At 37.4% G+C, this 24,664-nt stretch overlaps 1 protein-coding gene across 2 annotated transcripts in view; it reads right to left on the bottom strand.

Moving 5' to 3' along the window:
• Window positions 1-321: 321 nt before the first annotated feature.
• The window catches only part of TENT5D (terminal nucleotidyltransferase 5D), a 105,283-nt gene continuing 80,940 nt past the window's right edge, over window positions 322-24,664 (bottom strand). Inside the window, exons 3-4 of one of the 2 annotated variants that reach the window (XM_035288648.3) lie at window positions 5,659-5,781; window positions 322-1,877 (exon numbers count right to left, since the gene is read on the bottom strand). In XM_035288648.3, the coding sequence (XP_035144539.1) occupies window positions 684-1,853 (1,170 nt within the window). In that variant the 5' untranslated portion in view covers window positions 1,854-1,877; window positions 5,659-5,781 and the 3' untranslated portion in view covers window positions 322-683. The remainder of the gene's footprint in view (window positions 1,878-5,658; window positions 5,782-24,664) is intronic. The other variant, XM_035288647.3, reaches the window with a different exon arrangement.

Below are 24,664 nucleotides of genomic sequence, written 5' to 3'. Positions count from 1 at the left end.
ATTAACTAAATGCTTTGTCATATAGATGACAAATTACTAATGTCCAGTGCTTTACAGAATCATTTTTCCCAGCATTCCTTTAAGCTATAGTAGGATTTTTGTATCCAACCTAATTGTAAAAAAAAAAAAAAAATCTTGAAAAGTCCAGGGTTTTAATGTCTTCTGAATCTATTTTTTTGAAATTAGGCATTTTTGTTAAGTACTGAAAATTTCAATGATGGTATATTTGATATAAAAAAAAGAACTAAATGTAGCAAAGGAACTGATTGAATATAAAAAATTTGGTACTTCACTGTACATCTGAATTTTAAAACGTGAATCTTTTTTTTATATTTTAGTCAAAGATGCAGGCATCTATAATGTATTTTTCACAGTAAATTTGAAAGTCTTAAGTAGTCAGAAAATTTAAAAATCATTTCAAGAGGAAAACAATATTTGAAAGTTATTACAGTCAATAACATTTGAAAACCATTTAAAGTGGTTGGTCTACAGACACTGTATTTACTATGATGGCTTTATTGATCAAAAATAGTTGGTAACTGCTATTCTATCAACTGTAGTTAATTGAAAGTAATTGGCAACTGTACAAAAATAAGAATATACTGGAATTTTACGTAATTTGGAAACTTGCTTTTAAGAAGTGTTTAATTAAAGCAAAGTTTCCGTTGTTGCATGTATGTTTTTTAAGCCATACCATTTGACCCATGAAAGTGCAGTGGGTGGTATGGCTGAAAGAAAATGGGTGGTGGCCCAGATGTTAAATAATTAGGGTACACTGCCTCAGCTGCAAAGTGTGGAGCAGGCTGATAAAAGCAAGTTACTTTTTCTGTACTGGGCAAAAAATTCTGTTCACCAAGTACTTTTAAAGCCGTCATGGTAATTAGGTTAAGAGCCCGTCTTTTTTCATTACCCATGAGGCAAACAGTGCTTTCATTCACAACTCCACGCAAGGTCATAAGGTAGTCATACTTGCTCTTTTCTTCACCTATAAAATGGTTGTGGAGATATGATTCAATTTTCTTTTGCTGTTCTACTTCATCAGGAAAATCAATAAAGAATCTAGAGCACATGTAACGCTCCAGTTTTTTCATTTCAAGTACACAAACTGGCTTGAAGTCATGAACCAGCAAGTTGCAGTACTTCAAAAGGCCACCACCTCTAATTTCTTCAGGTTTTCTGGTAGATATAAGCTTGTATTGCAAATGTGTCATTGCTTCCTGGAAGTCTCCATACATGCTTTCAGCTATTACAGCAGGACAGCACTCTTTGGTTAGCTTGGCATTTTTGTCACTGTAGAAGTCTAACATGGGATCCAAAATAATTTGAAAGGAATCTACACTAAATTCAAATTGGCGTTTGAGTGAACTCACAAATTTCATTTCTAAATTCTTCCCAGTGTTATTTGAAAGGGAAATAAGACTCCAACGATCATGCTCATTGCAGACCTTAACCAACTTCTGTACATAAGCCTCTTGCATAATATATGGGGTCATCTTTTCCTTTTTAACACCTTTTGGTAAAAAGTCTGGTAGACAACCTAGAACTGCATCCTTAACAATGTGAAATTCTTGGTAACTGGGAAGTTCAACACGAAAAATAACATCCAGATCCTTATAGCTGATTCCATTACGGCGTGCAAGTATGTAACTTGCTATGGAACCATTCAATCTGGAATCTTTAACAATAATTCCTTGCTCTATGAGTCGGTCTTTCACAACATGAATGATATCTTTTGGTTTTACCTCCATTGTGGGGAAATTCCCCCTTCCATGAATTGGAATTACTTCATCTAACACTTGATCCAGTGTTATAACTTGATCCCAAGTTAGATTGCTGAATCTAATTTCAGACATTGTGAAGTCAGTCGATCACCTAGACTGCAAGCAAAATATTAGGAGGAAATATGTCAGTACCTTAAAACCAATGCTAAAGCATATGAAAAACTTAAAAATAGACTTACCCTCGACATAAATCATGATAATAGTAGGAAGGAAATTACCAATGTATTTAATCATGTTTAAATCTAAAAGTGAAATAAAAGCCATAATTATTATGTCAAAGATGTTAGACACATTGATGAATACAAACAGATTTCTCAGGAATTTTCTGGAGTTGTAATTACTGTTGATATAAATTGTGGCCTTTTTCAATCATTTTTCATGTAACTATTATCATGATGGTATTTATTTGGTGATATAAATTTTATACATAGAATAACCATAATCTGTCATTGAGATTAATTATCATGAATTTAAAGTGAGACCAGATAGCATGTTTCTGTGTTAGAACCAAGGGACTTAATAGCATAGTGTTTACAAACAATATATATAATCTTGAATCCATAAGCATCAGATCACTCTCTCATATACTTTTCAGTTTCATATATATAACTGCTCTTACTTTAAAGAATATTACTGAAGTCCTCTATTAGAGTATAAATTCATTTAATTCCTTAAGAATAAGGAAAGTACCTAATTTATTACCTCTTCTATATGCCCAGCAGCCCTTTAAAAATGTTAGTTGAAGGAATGTCAATTTAAAATAAAAAACAGATGAGACTACTAAATTTGTACCTGAAATGAGAATAAGAATATATAAACCCACAAGATTCCTGAGCTTTAAAAAATGGTCATTGCAGATGTGCAATATAATAATATGCTCAGATAATTTTATAGTTTAGGGAATGTTAGGAAGTTAACATTTAATAATGTGTATAAACAGTATAAATGCAAGTAGATATAATTATGTACAATCTGAGTGATTACATGGATCTTCATGTATGCTAATAAGCTGTCTAAACAAATAAATCTCGGAAAGTAAAGAACATGCAACATGGACATAGTTTTGGGTTAGGCATTTGTTCTTGACTTCCAGAAATAAAAGACAATATGAAGCTTAAGACAGATTTGTGTAGACAGCATTCATATTTTGCCTATAAAAACAGTATATAAATATTTGAAATTTAGTATTATATATTTCGCTAATAGAACTAGAGCAAAAAGAATCATCTTATTTGACATCTACATGGACTACTTTGATAATCCATGCATTTTGCAAAAGGTCAATTAAGCAGCAGCATATCTGTGTTAGTGAGAAGCAAAAATTAAACCTATTCTGTTTCTCTGTATATAAGCCCTACAAATATGAATTACAGACTGAATATTTCCTTTTTTTATACAATGAAATGACCCATGAAACTGGATGCTTGTTTTAAGCCACTTTAATAACTAATGTTTGTACAGTTTGATCAGCTATGTGAATATCTATATGAATCCTTAAAGATAGATGGACCAAATTGACTACATATCAGGGTCTCAGAATTTGGTAATTCATCTATTGAATGAAATTATTTATATAGTATCTTTAGGGCATTGGAAAGAGCAAGATGCTACATGAGGTAATACAGCATGCAATGAGAACTGGCAATCTTATTTTCTAACTCCTTCTCCTGAAATTATCACTGAATTATTAGAAGTTAACAGTTTGTTATGCTCAAATTATCAATCTAGAAAAGGAATAGTTCATAACACTGGCTGGCTTCATGTAAAGGTTTTAGGAAGAAAAACAGTTTACCTCATAAATATTTTTTAAATATCACACACGAACTGTAAGATTTTAATTGATATAGCAAAAGTTCTAAAATTCTTTCTTCACGTCAAATTTGTTCTGCAAATATAAATTTTGCTTTCCTTAATGGCAAATTTTCATTGTCGATATGAGTAAAAATTTTAAAAAATTCAATGGTCTAATTCTAGACCTACAATCTCCAAGTAAATCATTTCTGATCTGAAAATAATGGAACATTACTGAAATTACAAATTCTTCCCCAAACAAAAGTTGACAGGACCTTTATATACAAATAAAACCATCCAGAGACATAACTAAAATAAATAATTGCCAAAATGCAGAAGTCCTTGATCAAAAAGTTATCCTTCAAACCAAGAAATAGGAAGCCCTACTTAACACCTTGGATCTGTTTCTATACATCAGGGAAGGGAGAAGACAGGATTTTGTTTCCCAAACAGAATCATAGTAAGATCTTGTAAAGATAAGAAAGAGGCCCAAAATTTAACTTCACTTTACACCAGGAAAATGGTGTAGAAAAGCTGTACATTGGTGTGCAACTTTCCAATTGCCACTTAATTATCCATGCTAGTGATTTCCAGACATTCTAGTCTTTTCAATTATCTATGAGCTTTAGAAACACACATATAAAATATATAAACACACATATAAAATATATAAACACACATATAAACATATATAAAATAGTTTAGGCCTAATATTTCTTCATAATTACAGAAACAGTGAAGACAACTTGCTAGGATGTGGGGAAATGGTGTCCTTGCATGAGCAACATATTATTCAATTGTCAAAATCAGGGCTTTAATAACCAGTTAGGGCATTTTTCAACCTTTCTCTAGCCATAACTATGTAAGCTTGTTTTCAAAATCAAGTCTATTTTATTGACATATCATTACTAACTGACAAATTTTGAGTTATCATATCACTAAAATTAGCCCTAGAGAAAAGCATAATTATACTTTGTAATAAACATACATTCAAACATATATACACATATAGATATACATAAGCACAAAATACAATACAATATATGTCACAGTGGAGTAAATATAAGTGATTTGTACTGATCTGGAATCTATACATACCTCCAACAATGCTGATCTCTACTAACATGAATAATCAAGATTTGATAATAATGTTATGCTTCTTTTGGCACAGCTACTGCTCATTTTCATATAACGTACAGTATGAATGTAATGTTATTAGTACAATTTTCAATTAGGGCATTAAATAGAAGGACTTATCTTAATATGTAGATTATGACTCAATACTTAACTACATATAGTAGAGTCAATCACCATATATCAAAATAGCACATTAGAAAACTTGTGGGGAAACTTAATTTGAATTTTCTGAACCACAAATTATGGCCAAATAGAAACTTTGGATGAATGACATGGTAAAGGTGGAAAAACTGCAAGAAAGCCACCCACATTGCTTTTAATACTATCTTGAATACAATCCAGCTCTTAGTTACTGAAAGTGTGTTTATTGAGTATGAACTATAAACCTGCATTTTCATGAGTTAAAAGTCAAAATTCAAGGCAGAAACTCTTCAATAATTTTCCACATAAACCTCAACAGGAGAACAGAACATGAAATTTCTAATTATTGTTTTCAAAATGTGGAGATGAGCAGTAGTTCACATTGGACAATATTTAAATCTTGCTTTGGCTCGTCTTCTCCCAATTGACTTATCCTTTAAGCTAACACTTTTCCCATCTAGCTTAACCTATTAGTATGCCTGCAGTGTATCTGACTATAGTAAACACCAAAATAAAAAAAGTGGTTGCTAATATTCAACTGGTTAAATTTATCAAGAAATGCAGATAAAAATAAAAATAAAAATAAATAAGTTTATCTAGAAATGCAAAGCAAAGCAAGCAATTTGCCAAGATTTCACAAAGGAATATGAATGGATGTTTATACAATAAAAAATGTAATTGCTCTGCCTATCAAAACTCTATGGTCCATCTGACTATGGGAAAAATGGGAAGTCAGCTACTCTTTACCTGTCTATGTTAATATTATAACTATATTTTCAAAGAAAATGAGAAAAGACGTCATACTTACATTAAAAGGATTGCTCTCAATAATGCGATATAGTTGAGTTAAAATGATTATTCAGTAGATCCTTCAGTGAAGATAATAATTTTCATATAATCACTGATTAAAGTCGTCAACCAATGAGAAAAACTGCAAGGATAATAAAAGCAAGAATAATGTTCTTTAAAAGGTATTATATGCAAATAAAATAATGATTCTCCATGGACAAGAGTCCTGCAAATTATATATATATACATACATACATGCATACACAGATACATAAATGTACATGGAAGAAATGATAAAATGATTGCTCTAAAATAGTGATTCCCAAATTTTAACATGCATTAGAGTTACACAGATGGTCTGCAACTCTAATGCATGTTGAAATTTGACAACCACTATTTTAGAGAATCATTTTATCTGTGTGTAAACACAGATTTCTGGGTCCCATCTCCAGATTCTCTCTTTCAGCAGGTCAGATGAGGGGTCAGAAAATCTGCATTTCTAATAATTTCCAAGATGATGCTGAGGGGAACAACACTTTAAAAACTGCTAAAGAAAAGTGAGAAAAAATGGTAAAGGAAAAGTAGTCTCAATAGCAGTACCTTGTCCCTCATATTTTGGCTATTTCCACTAAATTTAAAACATTACATTAAATAATACAGAAAATTCTAATCAAACTGAATGTTCTTTTAAATGATAAACTTTCAAAACATTTTAACAGTGCCATATTGTTTTCTCAGCTGGACATTAAGGCTACTAGAAAGTCTTTCTAAAGTTTGTATTGTGGTTCTAAATCTAATTAGTTACATTATCTATAATAAATGATTGTATATAACCCCATTGTCAATATTAGACAAATCAATGAGACAGAAAATTAACAAGGATATCCAGGACTTGGACTCAGATCTGGACCAAATGGAACTAATAGATATCTACAGAACTCTCCATCCCAAATCCACAGAATATACATTCTTCTCAGCACCACATCGCACTTATTCTAAAATTGACCACATAATTGGAAGTAAAACACTCCTCAGCAAATGCAAAAGAATGGAAATCACAACAAATAGTCTCTCAGACCACAGTGTAATCAAATTAGAACTCAGAATTAAGAAACACTCAAAACCGCACAACCACATGGAAACTGAACAACCTGCTCCTGAATGACTACTGGATAAAAAATGAAATGAAAATAGAAATAAAAGTGTCCTTCAAAACCAATGAGAATGGACACAATGTACCAGAATCTCTGGGAAACATTTAAAGCAGTGTCTAGACGGTAATTTATAGCACTAAATGCCCATAAGAGAAATGGGGAAAGATCTAAAATTGACACTCTAATGTCATGATTAAAAGAACTAGAGGAGCAAGATGAAACAAATTCAAAAGCTAGTAGAAGAGAAGAAATAACTAAGATCAGAGCAGAACTGAAGGACATAGAGACTCAAAAATCCCTTCAAAAAATCAATAAATCCAGGAACTGGTGTTTTGAAAAGATCAACAAAATAGATTGCTAGTCAGACTAATAAAAAGAAAAGTGAGAAAAATCAAATAGATGCAATAAAAAATAATAAAGGGGATATCACCACGAATTCCATAGAAATACACACTACCATCAGAGATTAGTACAAACACCTCTATGCAAATAAACCAGTAAATCTAAAACAAAAGCATAAATTCATGGACACTCACACCCTTCCAAGATTAAACCAGGTAAGAAGTTGAATCCCTCAATCAAAGGCCTGAAATTGAGGCAGCAATGAATAGCCTACCAAACAAACAAACAAAAAATTCCGGGACCAGACAAGTTTACAGCTGAATTCTACCAAAGGTACAAAGAGGAGCTGATACCATTCCCTCCTAAAGTATTCCAAACAATACAAAAAGTGGGAATCCTTCCTAACTCATTTTATGAGACTAACATCATCCTGATACCAAAACCTGGCAGAGACACAACTAAAAAAAAAAAACTTCAGGCCAATATCCAGGATGAATATAGATGCAATAATCTTCAATAAAATGCTGGCAAACTGATTGCAACAGCACATCAAGAGGCTTATCCATCATGATCAGTAGGCTTCATTCTGATGGATGCAAGGCTGGTTCAACATATGCAAGTCTATAATTGTAATACACCACATAAAGAGAACCAAAGACAAAAACCACATGATTATCTCAATAGATGCAGAGAAGGCCTTTGACAAAATTAAACAGTGCTTTATGCTAAAAACTCTCAATAAAATATGTACTGATGTAACATACCTCAGAATAATAAGAGCTATTTATCACAAACTCACAGCCAATGTCATATTGAATGAGCAAAACTGAAAGCATTCTCATAAAAAACTGACATAAGACAAGAATGCCCTCACTCAACACTCCTATTCAACATGGTATTGGAAGTTCTGGCCAGGGCATTCAGGCAAGAAAAAAAAAAAATAAAAGGCATTTGATTAGGAAAACAGGAAGTCAAATTGTCTCCATTTGCAGATGACAGAACAGAGGCATTGGAGCCAACACAACATATCTACAACCATACAATCTTTGATAAACCTGACAAAAACAAGCAATGGGGAAAGGATTCCCTGTTTAATAAATGGTGTTGGGAAAACTGTCTAGCTATGTACAGAAAGGAGAAACTGGACCCCTTCCTGACACTTTACACTAAAATTAACTCCAGATGGATTAAAGACTTAAACATAAGACCTGGCACCATAAAAACCCTAGAAGAAAATCTAGGCAAAACCATTCAGGACATAGGAGTAGGCAAGGACTTCATGACAAAAACATGAAAAGCATTGGCAGCAAAAGCCAAAATAGACAAATGGGACCTAATAAAACTGCACAGCTTCTGCACGGCAAAAGAAACAGCCACTAGGGTGAATCGGCAACCAACAGAATGGGAAAAAAATTTTTGCAGTTTACCCATCTGACAAAGGGCTGATACACAGAATTTATAAAGAACTCAAACAGATTTACAGGAAAAAAACAAACAAGCACATTCAAAAATGGGCAAAGGATATGAACAGACACTTTACAAAAGAAGATATTTATGTGGCCAACAAACATATGAAAAAATGCTCATCATCACTGGTCATTAGAGAAATGCAAATAAAAACCACATTGAGATACCATCTCACGCCAGTTAGAATGGCGATCATTAAAAAATCTGGAGACAACAGATGCTGGAGAGGATGTGGATAAATGGGAACGCTTTTACACTACTGGTGGGAGTGTAAATTAGTTCAACCATTGTGGAAGACAGTGTGGTGATTCCTCAAGGACCTAGAAATAGAAATTCCATTTGACCCAGCAATCCCATTACTGGGTATATATTCAAAGGACTATAAATCGTTCTACTATAAGGACACATGCACACGAATGTTCATTGCAGTACTGTTTATAATAGCAAAGACCTGGAACCAACCCAAATGCCCATCGATGATAGACTGGACTGGGAAAATGTGGCACATATACACCATGGAATATTATGCAGCAATCAAAAACGATGAGTACGTGTCCTTTGTAGGGACATGGATGAATCTGGAGAACATCATTCTCAGCAAACTGACACAAGAACATAAAATGAAATACTGCATATTCTCACTCATAGGTGGGTGATTAACAATGACAACACATGGAAACAGGGAGGGGAGCACTACACACTGGGGTCTATTGGGGGGAATAGGGGAGGGACAGCGAAGGGGGGGAGCTGGGGAGGGATAGCATGGGGAGAAATGCCAGATGTGGGTGAAGGGAAAGAAGACAGCCAATCACACTGCCACGTGTGTACCTATGCAACTATCTTGCATGTTCTGCACATGTACCCCAAAACCTAAAATGCAATAAAAAAAGATTGTATATAAAAATAAATTCCTGTACTTTAGAAACTTTCAAGATATATATGCATTTATACCTACCTATAGACAAACAAACAAGATTTTGGTAAGAATATGTTATATTTTACCAGTCTAAAGAAGTATTAAATATAATTTGACTGTTGGAAAGAGTTATTAGATATTTTTTAACATATTGCATTTGTTTCCAAGAGAAAATATTAATGTCTGTGAAAAATGGTGAGAAATAACAGTTCAGTATTTAATTAAACAATAATTTACTCATAACCAACTGTTATGCCTTTAAAATATATATACTTATTTCAGAAAAAATTATTTTCTTATATCAAAAAGAGATTATGCTTATCAAATAATATCGATTTGATGTTTCCATGCTGTGTTCAGTAAGATTGTAGAATACCCTGAAGAGAAGTTACAAAGAGCCAGTTTTTACTTTCAATTAGATTCATTAGTTTTTTCCTCCATTATCATCTGGATAAGTATTGCTTTCAAAAGAAAGAACCAAATCTGTGTTTTAGAGTCCAATTGTAGATGCAAAATATTTAAAGGAACTTTGTTCTCAATAAAAACTTGTATTAACATTAAGCTTGGTAGACAACCTATGAAGATTCTTTTACAAATACCATAATCAGAATGTGTTTATCAGTTGTTCTAAATAGGCAGCTATTTTATAATATGTTCAAATAGATAACTTGAGTAAAATTTGTTGCTTGACTTTAATAATATTCTAATGAATATGTTCATTTTCAAAATTTATAGCCCCTCACAAATGTACCTTAGATAATTGTAAAGCTTGAAAAAGAGACTTATATTTTTAAGTTTTCTTAACTAAAAAGTCTTTATATTTAAAATAAAGTTATTTCACACATACTTTTAACTACTATATATGGGGTAATGCTCAGAGATATAAGTAGGCAACTCTTATCACAACTGACCCATGCTGGGAGGAGGAGAACATCAATTTATATTGTACAAAAAAATGATGGGAATGTTAAAGGTTTTAGTTTCTATTCAGACCTACGAGGAGGCAGGCATATACTTTCCATGTTAGTGTTATTTATATTCTGGTCTGTCATTCTTTTTACTTTATGATCATCTCTTTTAAAATAGTATGCTTAGCTCCATTTCCCTTTTTTTTTTCTTTTTTGAGAAAGAGTCTCACTCTGTCACCCAGGCTGGAGTGCAGTGGAACCATCTTGGCTCACTGCAGTCTCCGCTTCCCAGGTTCAAGTCATTATCCTGCTTCAGCCTTCCAGGTAGCTGGGATTATAGGCACCTGCCACCACACCCAATTAATCTTTTTATTTTTAGAAAAAATGCGGTTCTACTATGTTGGCCAGGCTGTTCTCGAATTCCTAACCTCAAGTGATCCATCTGCCTCTTCCTCCCAAAGTGCTGGGAATACAGGCATGAGCCAACATGCCCGGCCTCCATTTCCCACTTTAAGAGTCAAAGTGTTCTTACTGACTAAGATTTACACAAATTCCCAGTTTCCTCTCATTTGTTATATAGGGAAATAACTTCGTTAAATACTTATATTTAGGTGGAACCATATTAAAACGTCCTTGACTTAAGGGGTTTAGGTGAAAGATTAATAGGAACAATCACGATAAACATGCCAGGCACCTAAACATCTACAGAAAATAGCATACAGGTCCCAAAAAGGAAAATTTCTCAAATTAAAAGTTTTGTTCTCAGAAGCTTTCCGCAGGCTAAACTTCTGCCCCTAATCCCAGAGAAATCTTACCACATTCTTCTCACTCTGCCGTAAACCAGATAAATACACTTCTTGCTGTGTTCATTTTGTTTGTATTGCTATGGCTGTTGTCTATCGGTTCTAAAGATAAAAATGTACACTGTTCTAAGAAAATCATCACCTGATTCTTTTCAGGTTTAGCACCAATCCCACAGTGTGGCAATAAGAGAGAAAAGTTAGGCAGTGAGGGTGGGTCCTTGGTAAAACTCCTTTAAACAGATACAGTCTGAAACATCATGCGGCAGGCACAGATAAGAAAACTTGCACAAACCTCTGGTCCACGCAGATAAAGGAACAAGGCCCAACATAGAAATGCCTTTGTTCTTTGTGCCTATGATATTCCCACAGCCACTGTAATAAGGGAACAAGGCTTAACATAGAAATGCTTTTGTCCTTTGCATAACCAGCAGGCTTACAGGAAATTGTCTCTTCTCCTTTTGTGGGCATGTACATGGTCGGTTCTGGTGGGTTCTGGTGGGCACTTACCTTTCCTTTTTTGGACACACTTTGGTCTGTGAGCCGAGCCTCTATGAATCATTACTTTAGCTCCTAATTTGTCCCAGGGATAGGTCCAGGCCTAGCTAAGTAGTCCCTATGAATCATCACTTCAGCTCCTGATTGGTCCCAAACCAAGGTCCCAAGTCAAACTAAATCACACTTTGTGTAAGAAAGCCTACAGACTAAGCACATTCCTTTCCTTCCCAGTCCATAAAAGACCCAGACCCTAACCTCATGGTGGGCAACCAATTTGGGCCCCCCTCTCTGCTGCAAAAAGCTTTCTTCTTTCACTTATTAAACTTTTGCTCCAATCTCACCCTTGTTTCGGCACTCCTTAATTCTCCTGGATATGAGAAAAAGAACTCCAGGTACTATCTCAGACAATGTGATACTGATACATATTTTGGTGCATTGGCAGAAATACAACATATTTTGTTGTATTAACTGTGAAGAAAGGGATTCATCTAAAGAGTGAGTAAAAGCAGACCATTAACTCTTTATTTTCATTTCTAAGGTGTGTTGTCCTCAGTTTTTTCTCTCAGGAGCAAACAAAAATGGTGGGCTCCTTTTAACCAGTTAAAAACTAAGAGTGTGGCTGCCAGCCTTAAGACTCAGGGTACAGGCTTGCTGGAGAGAACATTTTGAATCCCCTTTTGTCCTCATGTATTGAAAAATTTAACTCTGTTCCAATCCAGTTTCCTTTCACAAAGGACCTAGCTGTCACACGAGGCCAGAAGGAGATCCTGGGGCAACTGAAGGTGTCTGGCTGAGACTATACTTCAGCATTACCTGAAGGCCCTTGGACTAATGCCAGTCCCTAACATCCCAACAGGGAATTGCCACAAGGACTTAGCCTTTTTCTATCACATTTTCCTTCTTTATTTTTGAAAATATCATGTTTCCTATCCTTTCTTTGTATGCAATGTTGTGGGGGTTTTTACAACCTGGGGATACAGTCTTACTGGGCAAAGTCAGCCAGAGCCTTGGAAATGTAATTCAATGAATTATTGTCTCTGTGGTTTCCTTAAAATGAGGGATTCCAAGAACTGGATCTGAAAACTTATTTCTCTCCCAATGACAGCATACAATGGAGTTAAATAGGGAGTTATTTCTCCTCAAGCAACTATCCCCTCTTTCATTTAAGCTGTTCCTTTTTCCATGTGAGCAGCCAGCACTGCCCAGCAGAACTAAAACACTTTTCTATGAAACAAGTTGATATGGTTTGGCTACATTCCCACCCAAATCACATCTTGAGTTCCCACGTGTTGTGGGAGGGACCTGGTAGGAGGTAATTGATTTATGGGGGAAGTCTTTCCTGTGCTGTTCTCATGACAGTGAGTCTCATGAGATCTGATAGTTTTAAATAGAGTGTTTCCTTGCACAAGCTCTCTCTCTTTGCCTGCCGCCATCCATTTAAGACATAACTTGCCCCCTCCTTGCCTTCCAACATGATTGTCCGGCTTCCCCAGTCATGTGAAACTGTGGGTCCAATTAAACCTCTTTCTGTTATTAATTTCCCAGTCTCAGGTATGTCTTTATCAGCAGCATGAAAATGGACTAATGCACAAGTTAATTTTCTTTCTAATTTTGTAACACAGCCTTACAAGCCCTAAACTTCTCTTTCTAACTTTTGTCTAAGAAGAATTTGGAGTCAAGGTTTTTACCTAACATTTCAGACCCTACAGTGCCTTCCAGTGGGATGGAATTTTTCTCCATGGGGAGCATTGTCAGCTCTTTGCCCCTAATCCCTAGTTCCCCAATTCTTTTCCCTCTTACATGCCTCTATCAGTCATCAGGTCCAGTAACCTATTTGTAGTCAGAAAAACTCCACTTTCAATAGCCAGAAAGAAGCCATACTGGCAAGACAGACACCAGCGTTGGTACTGTCCCCATCAAAAGAAAAACAGCCATTCAATCCTTGTGTTCTTTTAAGGCACATGCTCTGCAACCAACTACATTGGCATTTAAACAAAAATGGAATTTTATGTTTGGAAATCAATTGGTTCCATTCTCTAGAATTCCAATGTTTCACTGGGACCATAGCAAGGGAAGCCAGAGATAGTATTAAATTCTCCCTCAGAGGATTGCTGGCAAGATGGCTGAATAGGAACAGCTCTGGTATGCAGTTCTCAGTGAGATCAATGCAGAAATCGGGTGATGTCTGCATTTCCAACTGAGGTACCTGATTCCTCTCTTTGGGACTGGTTGGACAGTAGGTGCAGCCCATAGAGGTCGAGCTGAAGGAGGGTGGGGTGTTGCCTCACCTGGGAAGCACAAGAGATCAGGAAATTCCCTCTCCTAGCCAAGGAAAACCATTAGGGACTGTGCTGTGAAAAACAATACACTCTGGCAGATACTGTGCTTTTCCCATGGTCTTTGCAATGTGCAGAAGAGGAGATTCCCTCTGGTGCCTACATAACCAGGGCCCTGGGTTTCAAACACAAAACTGTACAGCTGTTTGGGGAGACACTGAGATAGCTCTAGGAGATCTTTTTTCCATATCCCAGTGGTGCCTGGAATGCCAGTGGACTGAACTGTTCCCTGTAAAGGAAGCTGAAGCCAGGGGGCAAAGTGGTCTGGCTCAGTGGGTCTTACCACCATGGAGCCCAGCAAGCTAAGATCCACTAGCTTGAAATTATCACTGCCAGCACAGCAGTCTGAGCTCAACCTGGGATGCTAGAACTTCATGGGGGGAGGGACATCCACCACTGCTGAGGCTTGAATAGGCAGTTTTACCCTCTCAGGATAAACAAAGCCACCTTGCAGACCAAACTGGGTGGAGCCCACTGCAGCTTAGCAAAGCTGCTATGGCCACACTACCTCTCTAGTTTCCTCCTCTCTGGGAAGGCCATCTCTGAAAACAAAAGGCAGCAGACCCAGTCAGTGGCTTACAGATAAATCCCCCATCTCTCTGGTACAGAGCACCTGAAAAAACGGACAGCTGTGAGCACAGTTCAGTAGACTTAGATATCCTTGCCTGATGGCTCTGAAGATAAGTGAATCTTCCAGCACAGTGTGAAAGCTCTACTAAGGTTCTGGCTGCTGACTCATGTGGGCCGCTGACCCCCATGTCTCCTGATTGGTAGACACTTCTGAGTAGGAGCCAACAGAAACCTTATACAGGAGAGCTCTGACTAGCATCTGGCAGGTGCCCCTATGGAACAAAGGTTCCAGAGAAAAAACAGGCAATAATCTTTGCTGCTCTGCAGCATCTGCTGGTGATACACAGGAAAACAGGGTCTAGAGTGAACCTCCAGCAAAAATCAGCAGACTTGCTGCAGAGGGTCCTGACTGTGAGAAGAAAAACTAACAAACAGAAAGAAATAGCATCAACATCAACAGAAAGGATGTCCACTCAGAGGCCCCATCCGAAGGTCACCTACATCAAAGACCAAAGATAGATAAATCCACGAAGATAGGGAGAAAGCAGTGAAAAAAGGCTGAAAATTCCAAAAACCAGAACACTTCCTTTCCTCCAAAGGATCACAACTCCTTGCCAGTAAGGGAACAAAACTGGATGGAGAATGAGTTTGACAAACTGAAAGAAGTAGGCTTCAGAAGGTGGGTAATAACAAATTCCTCCAAGTTAAAAGAGCATGTTATAACCCAATGGAAAGAAGTTAAGAACCTTGGAAAAAGGTTAGATGAATTGCTAATTAGAATAACCAGTTTAGAGAAGAACATAAATGACCTGATGGAACTGAAAAACATGGCATGAGAACTTTGTGAAGTGCACACAAGTATCAATAGCCAAATCAATCAAGCAGAAGAAAGGATATCAGAGATTGAAGATATCAAGATCAACTTGAAATAAAGGAAGAAGACAAGATTAAAGAGAAAATAATAAAAAGAAATGAACAAAACCTCCAAGAAATAAGGGACTATGAAACGATCAAACCTATGTTTGATTGGTGTACCTGAAAGTGACGGGGAAAATAGAACCAAGTTGAAAACACTCTTCAGGATATTATCTGGGAGAAATTCCCCAACCTAGCAAGTTAAACCAACATTCAAATTCAGGAAATACAGAAAACACCACAAATATACTCCTTGAGAAGCGCAACCCCAAGACACATAATTGTCAGATTCACCAAGGTTGAAATGAAGAAAAGAAAAAAATATTAAGGGCAGCCAGAGAGAAAGGTTCGGTTACCTGAAAAGGGAATCCCATCAGAGTAAGAGCTGATGTCTCTGCAGAAACCCTACAAGCTAGAAGAGAGTAGAGGGCAACATTTAACATTCTTAAAGAAAATAATTTTCAACCCAGAATTTCATATCCAGTCCAAGTAAGCTTCATAAGCCAAGGTGAAATAAAATCCTTTTCAGACAAGCAAATGCTGAGAGATTCTGTCACCGCCAGGCCTGCCTGACAAGAGCTCCTTAAGGAAGCCCTACACATGGAAAGGAAAAATTGGTACCAGCCACCACAGAAACATACCAAACTGTAAAGACCACTGACACTATGAAGAAACTGCATCAACTAATGTGCAAAATACCTAGCTAGAATCATAATGACAGGATCATATTCACACATAATGATATCATTAAATGTAAATGGACTAAATTCCCCAGTTAAAAGACAGAGACTGGCAAATTGGATAGTCAAGACCCATCAGTGTGCTGTATTCAGCAGACCCATCTCATGTGCAAAGACACACATAGGCTCAAAATAAAAAGATAGAGGAATATTTACCAAGTAAATGGAAAGCCAAAAAAAAAAAAAAAAAAAAAAGCAGGGGTTGCAATCCTAGACTCTAATAAAACAGACTTTAAACCAACAAAGATAAAAAGAGACAAAGATGAGTATTACATAATAGTAAAGGGATCAATGCAACAAAGAGCTAACTATTCTAAATATATATGCACCCAATACAGAAGCACTTCAACTCATAAAGCAAGTTTTTAGAGGCCTACAAAGAGACTTAGAATCAAATACAATAATAGTGGGATACTTTAACACTCCATTGTCCATGTTAGACAGATCAATAAGGCAGAAAATTAACAAGGATATTCAGGACTTGAACTCAGCTCTAAACCGAGTAGACCTAATAGACATCTACAGAACTCTCCACCCAAAATCAACAGAATATACATTCTTCTCAGCACCAGTTCGCACTTATTCTAAGATTGACCACATAATTGGAAGTAAAAAACTCCTCAGCAAATGCAAAAAACAGAAATCATAACAAAAAGTCTCTCAGATCATAGTGCAATCCAATTAGAATTTAGGATTCAGAAACTCACTCAAAACTGCACAACTACATTGAAACGGAACAACCTGCTCCAGAATGACTACTGGGTAAATAATGAAATTAAGGCAGAAATTAATAAGTTCTTCAAAACTAATGAGAGCAAAGGTACAACATACAAGAATCTCTGGGATATATTTAAAGCGGTGTCTAGAGGGAAATCTACAGCACTAAATGCCCACAAGAAAAAGCATGAAAGATCAAAAATTGACACCTTAACATCACAATTATAAGAACTAGAGAAGCAAGAGAAAACAAATTCAAAAGCTAGCAGAAGACAAGAAATAACAAAGATAAGAGCAGAACTGAAGGAAATAGAGACAGGAAAAACCCTTCAAAAAATCAATGAATCCAGGAGTTGGTTTTTGAAAAGATCAACAAAATAGATAGACTGTTAGCTTGATTAATGAGAAAGAAAAGAGTGAAGAATCAAATAGACACAATAAAAAATGATAAAGGTGATATCAACACTGATCCCACATACAAACTACCATCAGAGAATACCATAAACACCTCTACCCAAATAAACTGGAAAACCTAGAAGAAATGGATAAATTCCTGGATACATACACCCTCCCAAGTCTGAACTGGGGCAAAGTTGAATCCCTGAATAGACCAATAACAAGTTCTGAATTTGAAACAGTAATTAATAGCCTACCAATTGAAAAAAGTCCAGGACCAGACAGATTCACAGCTGAATTCTACCAGTGGTAAAAAAAAAAAGAGATGATATGCTTTTTTCTGAAACTCTTCCAAACAATAGAAGAAGAGGAAATCCTTCCTAACTCATTTCATGAGGCCAGCATCATCCTGATAAACCTGGCAGAGACACAACCTGCCACCAAAACCTGGTGGAGACACAACAATAATTTCAGGTCAACATCCCTGATAAACATCAATGTGAAAATCCTCAATAAAATACTGGCAAACTGAATCCAGCAGCACATCAAAAAGCTTATCCAGCACAATCAAGTCAGCATCATCCCAGGGCTGCAAGGCTGGTTCAACATAATCTAATCAATTAAAGTAATCCATCACATAAACAGAACCAATGACAAAAGCCACATCATTATCTCAACAGAAAAAAAATCCTTCGACAAATTCAACTAAAATTCATGCTAAAAACTCTCAATAAACTAGGTATTGATGAAACATATCTAAAAGTAATAAGAGTTATTTATGACAAACCCACAGCCAATATCATACTGAATGGACAAAAACGGGAAGCATTCCCTTTGAAAACTGGCACAAGAGAAGGATGCCCTCTCTCACCACTCCTATTCAACATAGTATTGGAAGTTCTGGCCAGAGCAATCAGACTTCTCTAAGAAGGGTATTCAAATAGAAAAACAAGAAATCAAACTGTCTCTGTTAGCAGATGACAGAATTGTACGTTTGGAAAGCCCCATTGTCTTAGCCCCAAATCTCCTAAATCTGACAAGCAATTTCAGCAATGCAAAAATCATAAGCATTCCAGTATACCAACAATATACAGAGAGCCAAATCATGAGTGAACTCCCATTCACAATTGCCACAAGAAAAACTAAATACCTAGGATACAACTCACATGGAATGTTAAGGAAATATTAAAGGAGAACAATAAATTACTGCTCAAGGAAATAAGAGAGAACACAAACAGATGGAAAAACATTCCATGCTCATGGATAGGAAGAATTAATATTGTGAAAATGGCCACACTGCCCAAAGTAACTTATAGACTAAATACTATCTGCATCAAGATGACATTGACTTTCTTAATAGAATGAGAAAAAAATTTCTTTAAATTTCATATGGAATGAAAAAAGAGCCTGCATATCCAAGACAATTGTAAGCAAAGAGAACAACGCTGGAGGCATCACAGTACCTAACTTCAACTATACTACAAGGCTAAAGCAACAAAAACAGCATAATACTGGTACCAAAAAAGATATATAGACCAATGGAGCAGAACAGAAGCCTCAGAAATAATGTCACACATCTACAATCATCTGGTATTTGACAAACCTGAGGAAAACAAGCAACGAGAAAAGGATTCCTTGTTTAATGAATGGTGTTGGGAAAACTGGCTAGCCATATGCTGAAAATTAAAACCCGACTCATTCCTTATACCTTATACAAAAATTTGCTCAAGATGGATTAAAGATTAAACATAAGACCTAAAACCATAAAAACCTTAGAAAAAAACCTAGGCATTACCAGTCAGGACATAGGCATGGGCAAAGACTTCATGTCTAAAACAGCAAAAGCAATAACAATGACAGTCAAACAGACAAACAGGATCTAATTAAACTAAAAGGCTTCTGCACAGCAAAAGAAACTATCATCATAATGTACAGGCAACCTACAGAATGGGAGAAAATTTTTTCCAATATATCCATCTGACAAAGGGCTAATAACGACAAAGAACTTTAAAGAATCTATGAAGAACTTTAACAAATTTACAAGACAAGAACAAACAACCTCATCAAAACATGGGCAAAAAATATGAACAGACACTTCTCAAAAGAAGACATTTATGTGGCCAAGAAACATATGAAAAAAAGCTCATCATTACTCATCATTGGAGAAATGCAAATTAAAACCACAATGACATGCTGGTTAGAATGCCGATCACTAAAAAGTCAGGAAACAGGAAAGGGATCCAAGATAGCTGAATAGGAACATCTCTGGAGGGCAGTTCCCAGTGAGAATAAGGCAGAGGGTGAGTGATCATTGCATTTCCAAACAAGTTATTACTGCCTACAGACCAGGAGATTCCTGGACTGAAAAGTGCCATGAGTTTCCACCACAGCTGTTTCAACTGGCACAGCGGGTATCTGTACAAAAACTCCCATAAATCTGGGCGACTGTTTCAACTGGTGCCTGGAATGCCTAGAAGACAGAGCCACCCATTCAACTAAAAAAAGGGGGGCTGAAACAGGGAGCCAGGTGATCTGGCTTGGCGGGTCCCACCCCCATAAAGACCAGCAATCTGAAACACTGTGGATTGAGAGTTTCACAGCAATCACAGCTGGAACCAGGATGGTCAAGCTCTGTGGGGGGGAGAGCCTGCCATTACCAAGGCAGTCCACCACTAACGAGGCAGTCTGACATTACTGAGGCAGTCCACCATTACAGAGGCAGTCTGCCATTACTGAGGCAGTTCTAACTATACAACTATAAAAAAAAAAAACCACGAGGAAGTTCACAGAACAGCTGGGCAGAGCCCATGGTAGCTCAGCAACGCCTCTGCTGGCAGGCTGTGACAAGGCTACCTCCTTGCAGAAAAAGGCATCTCTGAAAAAAGGCAGCAGCATGTCAGGAACTTATAAATAAAACCCCATGTACCCAGGACAGAGCACCCAGAAAAAAAGGTGGTTATGAGTTCTACTGCAGCAGACTTAAATGTACCTGCATAGCAGCTCTGAATGGAACAACAGAGCTCATAGCTCAGCACTTGAGCTCCTATAAGGGAGAGACTGTCTCCTCAAGCAGCTCCCCAACCCCCATATACCCAAAGAGACACCTCATAAGGACAGCTTAGGGTGACATCTCGCACGTATACTTCTGGGAAGAGCTAAGAGAAGAAGAAACCAGCAGTAACCTTTACTGTTCTGCAGCCACTGCAGGTGAACCCCAGGCAAGCAGGGTCTGGAGTGGACTTCCAGCAGTCCTATAGCAGAGGGGCCTGACAGTTAAAAGGAAAACTAAAAAACATAACGAATAACTTCAACCTCAACAAAAAGGATGTCCACTCAGAGACCTTATCCAAGTCATCAACTACAAAGACCAAAAGTAGTTAAATCCACAAAGATGGGAAGAAACCAGCACATAAAGGATAAAAACACCTAAAACCAGAATGCCTCTCCTCCTCCAAGGGAATATAACTCCTCACAGCAAGGGAACAAAGCTGGATGGAGAATGAGTGAGGAATTGACAGAAATAGGCTTCAGTAGGTGGGTAATAACAAACTTCTCTCAGCTAAAAGAACATGTTCTAACCCAGTGCAAAGAAATTAAGAACCTTGAAAAAAGGTTTGATGAAATGCTAATGAGAATAAACAGTTTAGATAAGAATACAAATGAATTGATGGAGTTGAAAAACACAACACAAGAACTTCATGAACTTCATGATGCATACACAAGTTTCAATAGCTGAATTGATGTAGTAGAAGAAAGGATATCAGAGATTGAAGATCAACTCAATGAAATAAAATGAGAAGGCAAGATTAGAGAAAAAAGTGAAAAGACATGAACAAAGCCTCCAAGAAATATGGGATTATGTGAAAATACCTAATCTATGTTTGATAGGTGTGCCAGAATGTGACAGAGAGAATGAATACAGGCTGGAAAATACTCTTCAGGAGAACTTTCCCAGTCTAGCAAGGCAGGCCGACATTCAAGTCTAGGAAATACAGAGAACACCACAAAGATATTCCTCAAGAAGAGCAACCCCAAGGCACATAAGCATCAGATTCACCAGGGTTGAAATGTAGGAAAAAAATCCTAAGGGCAGTCAGAGAGAAAGGTCAAGTTACCCACAAAGGAAAGCCCATCAGACTTACAGCAGATCTCAGCACAAACCCTACAACCATAAGAGAGTGGGGGCCAATATTCAACATTCTTTAAGAAAAGAACTTTCAACCTAGAATTTCATATTCAGCCAAACTAAGCTGCATAAGCAAAAGGGAAATAAAATCCTTTTTGAACAAGCAATTGCTGAGAGATTTCATCACCACCAGGCCTGCCTTACAAGAGCTCCTGAAAGAAGCACTAAACATAGAAAGGAACAACCAGTAACAGTCACTCCAAAAATGTACCGAATGGTAAAGAGCATCAATGTAATGAAGAAACTGTCTAAACTAATGGGCAAAACAACCAGTTAGCATCAAAATGGCAGCATCAAATTCATACATAACAATATTAACCTTAAATGTAAAGGGGCTAAATGCCCCAATCAAAAGACACAGACTGGCAAATTGCATAAAAAGTCAAAACCCATCAGTGTGCTGTATCCAGAAATCCATCTCAATTGCAAGGACACACAATGACTCAAAATAAAGAGATGGAGGAAGACTTACCAAGCAAATGGAGAGCAAAAAAAGCAAGTGCTGCATGCCTAGACTCTGATAAAATAGACTTTAAACCAAAAAAGATCAAAAGAGACAAAGAAGGGCATTACATAACGGCAAAAGGATCAATGCAAAAAGAAATGTTAAGGAACCTAAATATATATGTACCCAATACAGGAGCACCCAGATACATAAAGCAATTTCTTAATGACCTACAAAGAAACTTGGACTCCCACAAAATAATAGTGGGAGACTTTAACATTCCACTGTCAATAATAGATCAACAAAACAGAAAATTAACAAGAATATCCAGGACTTGAACTGAGATCTGGACTAAGCAAACCTAATAGACATCTACAGAACTCTCCACACCAAATCCACAGAATACACATTCTTCTCAGCACCACATCAAACCTACTGTAAAGCTGAATATTAAATTGGTAGTAAATCAGTTCTCAGCAAATGCAAAAAAATAGAAATCCTACATAACAATATCTCAGACCACAGTGCAATCAAAGGAGAAGCCAGGATTAAGAAACTAACTCAGAATCGCAAAACTTCATGGAAACTCAAAAACTGACTCTTGAAAGTTGACTGGAAAAACAATAAAATGAAGACAGAAATAAAGATGTTCTTCAAAACCGATGGGAACGAAGACACAACGTACTAGAATCTCTGGGACACATTTTAAGCAGTGTCTAGAAGAAAATTTACAGCAATAAATGCCCACATGAGAAGCAAGGAAAGATCTAAAATTGACACCCTATCATCATAATTGAAAGAGCTAGAGGAGCAATATCAAAGAAAGCTCAAAAGCTAGCAAAAGACAAGAAATAAGTAAGATAAGAGTAGACGTGAAGGAGATAGAGACACAAAAAACCCTTTAAAAAAATCAATACATCCAGGAGCTGGTTTTATGAAAAGATCAACAAAACAAAAGAAAACAAAAACAGGGGAGGACTTTAGATGGCGCTGTGAGAACAACCCAGGATTGGAGCTCTCATTGAATCCGCAAACGGTGAGTTGGAGCTGCATTTCCAGACTGATCTTTGTTGCCCACAGAACAGGGAAACTCCCAAGTATAAAAAAGACACGGGACGCCAGGCAGTAGGTCTGCCTGGTGAAGCCGGCAGCTGGGGTGGCAGTGGCCGGCCCTACCCAGCAATCCCCACAGGGAGCGCTTGTCCGGGTGCCCTGTTGAACTGGCAACCTGAGACTTGAGAGGGCTAAACTTGAGACTGAATGAGACTTGGACAGTAGGCCAGCCCAGGGGATTGCAGGGACAGATCGTTTGGGACACCCAGTGGGATGAACAAAACTGCGATTTCAAACTATCCTGAGCAGACGGTCCGAGACCCTCTGTGGGGGAGGGGCGTGCACCACTACCGAGGCAACCCGCCCCAACTGAGATACACGCCCACTGCTGACGCAGCCTGCCGTTGCTGAGGCAACACGCTACAACAAAGAGACTCCGATACAGGGCGTGGCGGAGACCACAGAAGAGCCTGCAGGAACAGGGCGAATCACACAACAGCAGGGAAGAGCCTCGGCAGCCAAACAGTGGCTAGTCTGCCTTCTAGCTGGGCAGGACACGTCATCGGACACCAAAAAATAAAGCCCGAACCCCCCAACACAGAGCATTTGAGAAAAAAAGGGTTTTTTTTAATGAGCTCTGTTGCAGCAGAATCAAACATAGCAGCCTAACAGCCCTGAATGAACTACAGAGCTCACAGCTCAGCAATTGAGCTCCAAAAAGTACAGACTGTCTCCTCAAGCAGCTCCCTGACCCCTCTATATCCAAAAGACTGACATTTGGCAGGCATCATCCTGGGACAAAGATAGCAGAAAAAGAAACGGGTAGAATCCCTCACTGTGCCACAGCTGCTAGAGGTGCACCCCAGACAAGCAGGGCCTGGAGTGGACCTCAGCAGTCATACAGCAAAGGGGCTAGGCTGGTAGAAGAAAAACCAAGTAACAGAAATACTTCATCATCAACAATCTGGGTGTCCACTCAGAGAACCAATCGAAAAGTCAGGAACTACGCAGACGACAAGCGGATAAACCCACAAAGATGGGAAGAAACCAGCGAAAAAAGGAGAAAAACACCCAAAACCAGAACACCTCGCCTCCTAGAAAAAACCAAAACTCCTCACCAGTAAGGGAGCAAAGCTGGACGGAGAATGACTGTGACGAAATGATGAAATTAGACTTCAGAAGGTGGATAATGAGAAACTTTTGTGAGCTAAAAGAACATGTATTAAATCAATGCAAAGAAACTAAGGAACTTAAAAAAAGATATGAGGAAATGATAACAAGAATGGATAACTTAGAGAGGAATATGAATGAATTAAAGGAGCTGAAAAACACAATACGAGAACTTCGTGAAGCACGCACAAGTTTCAATAGCCGAATTGACCAAGCAGAAGAAAGAATATCTGAAGTCGAAGACCAACTCAATGAAATAAAACGAGAAACCAAGATTAGAGAAAAAAGCACAAAAAGGAATGAACAAAGTCTCCAAGAAATGTGGGACTATGTGAAAAGACCTAATCTACGTTTGATAGGTGTACCAGAAGGGGACGAAGAGAATGAATCCAAGCTGGAAAATACTCTTCAG

Source organism: Callithrix jacchus, chromosome X (genome assembly GCF_049354715.1).
Source record: "Callithrix jacchus isolate 240 chromosome X, calJac240_pri, whole genome shotgun sequence".
Lineage (NCBI taxonomy): Eukaryota > Metazoa > Chordata > Mammalia > Primates > Cebidae > Callithrix > Callithrix jacchus.
This window is presented reverse-complemented; position numbering and strand designations above follow the sequence as displayed.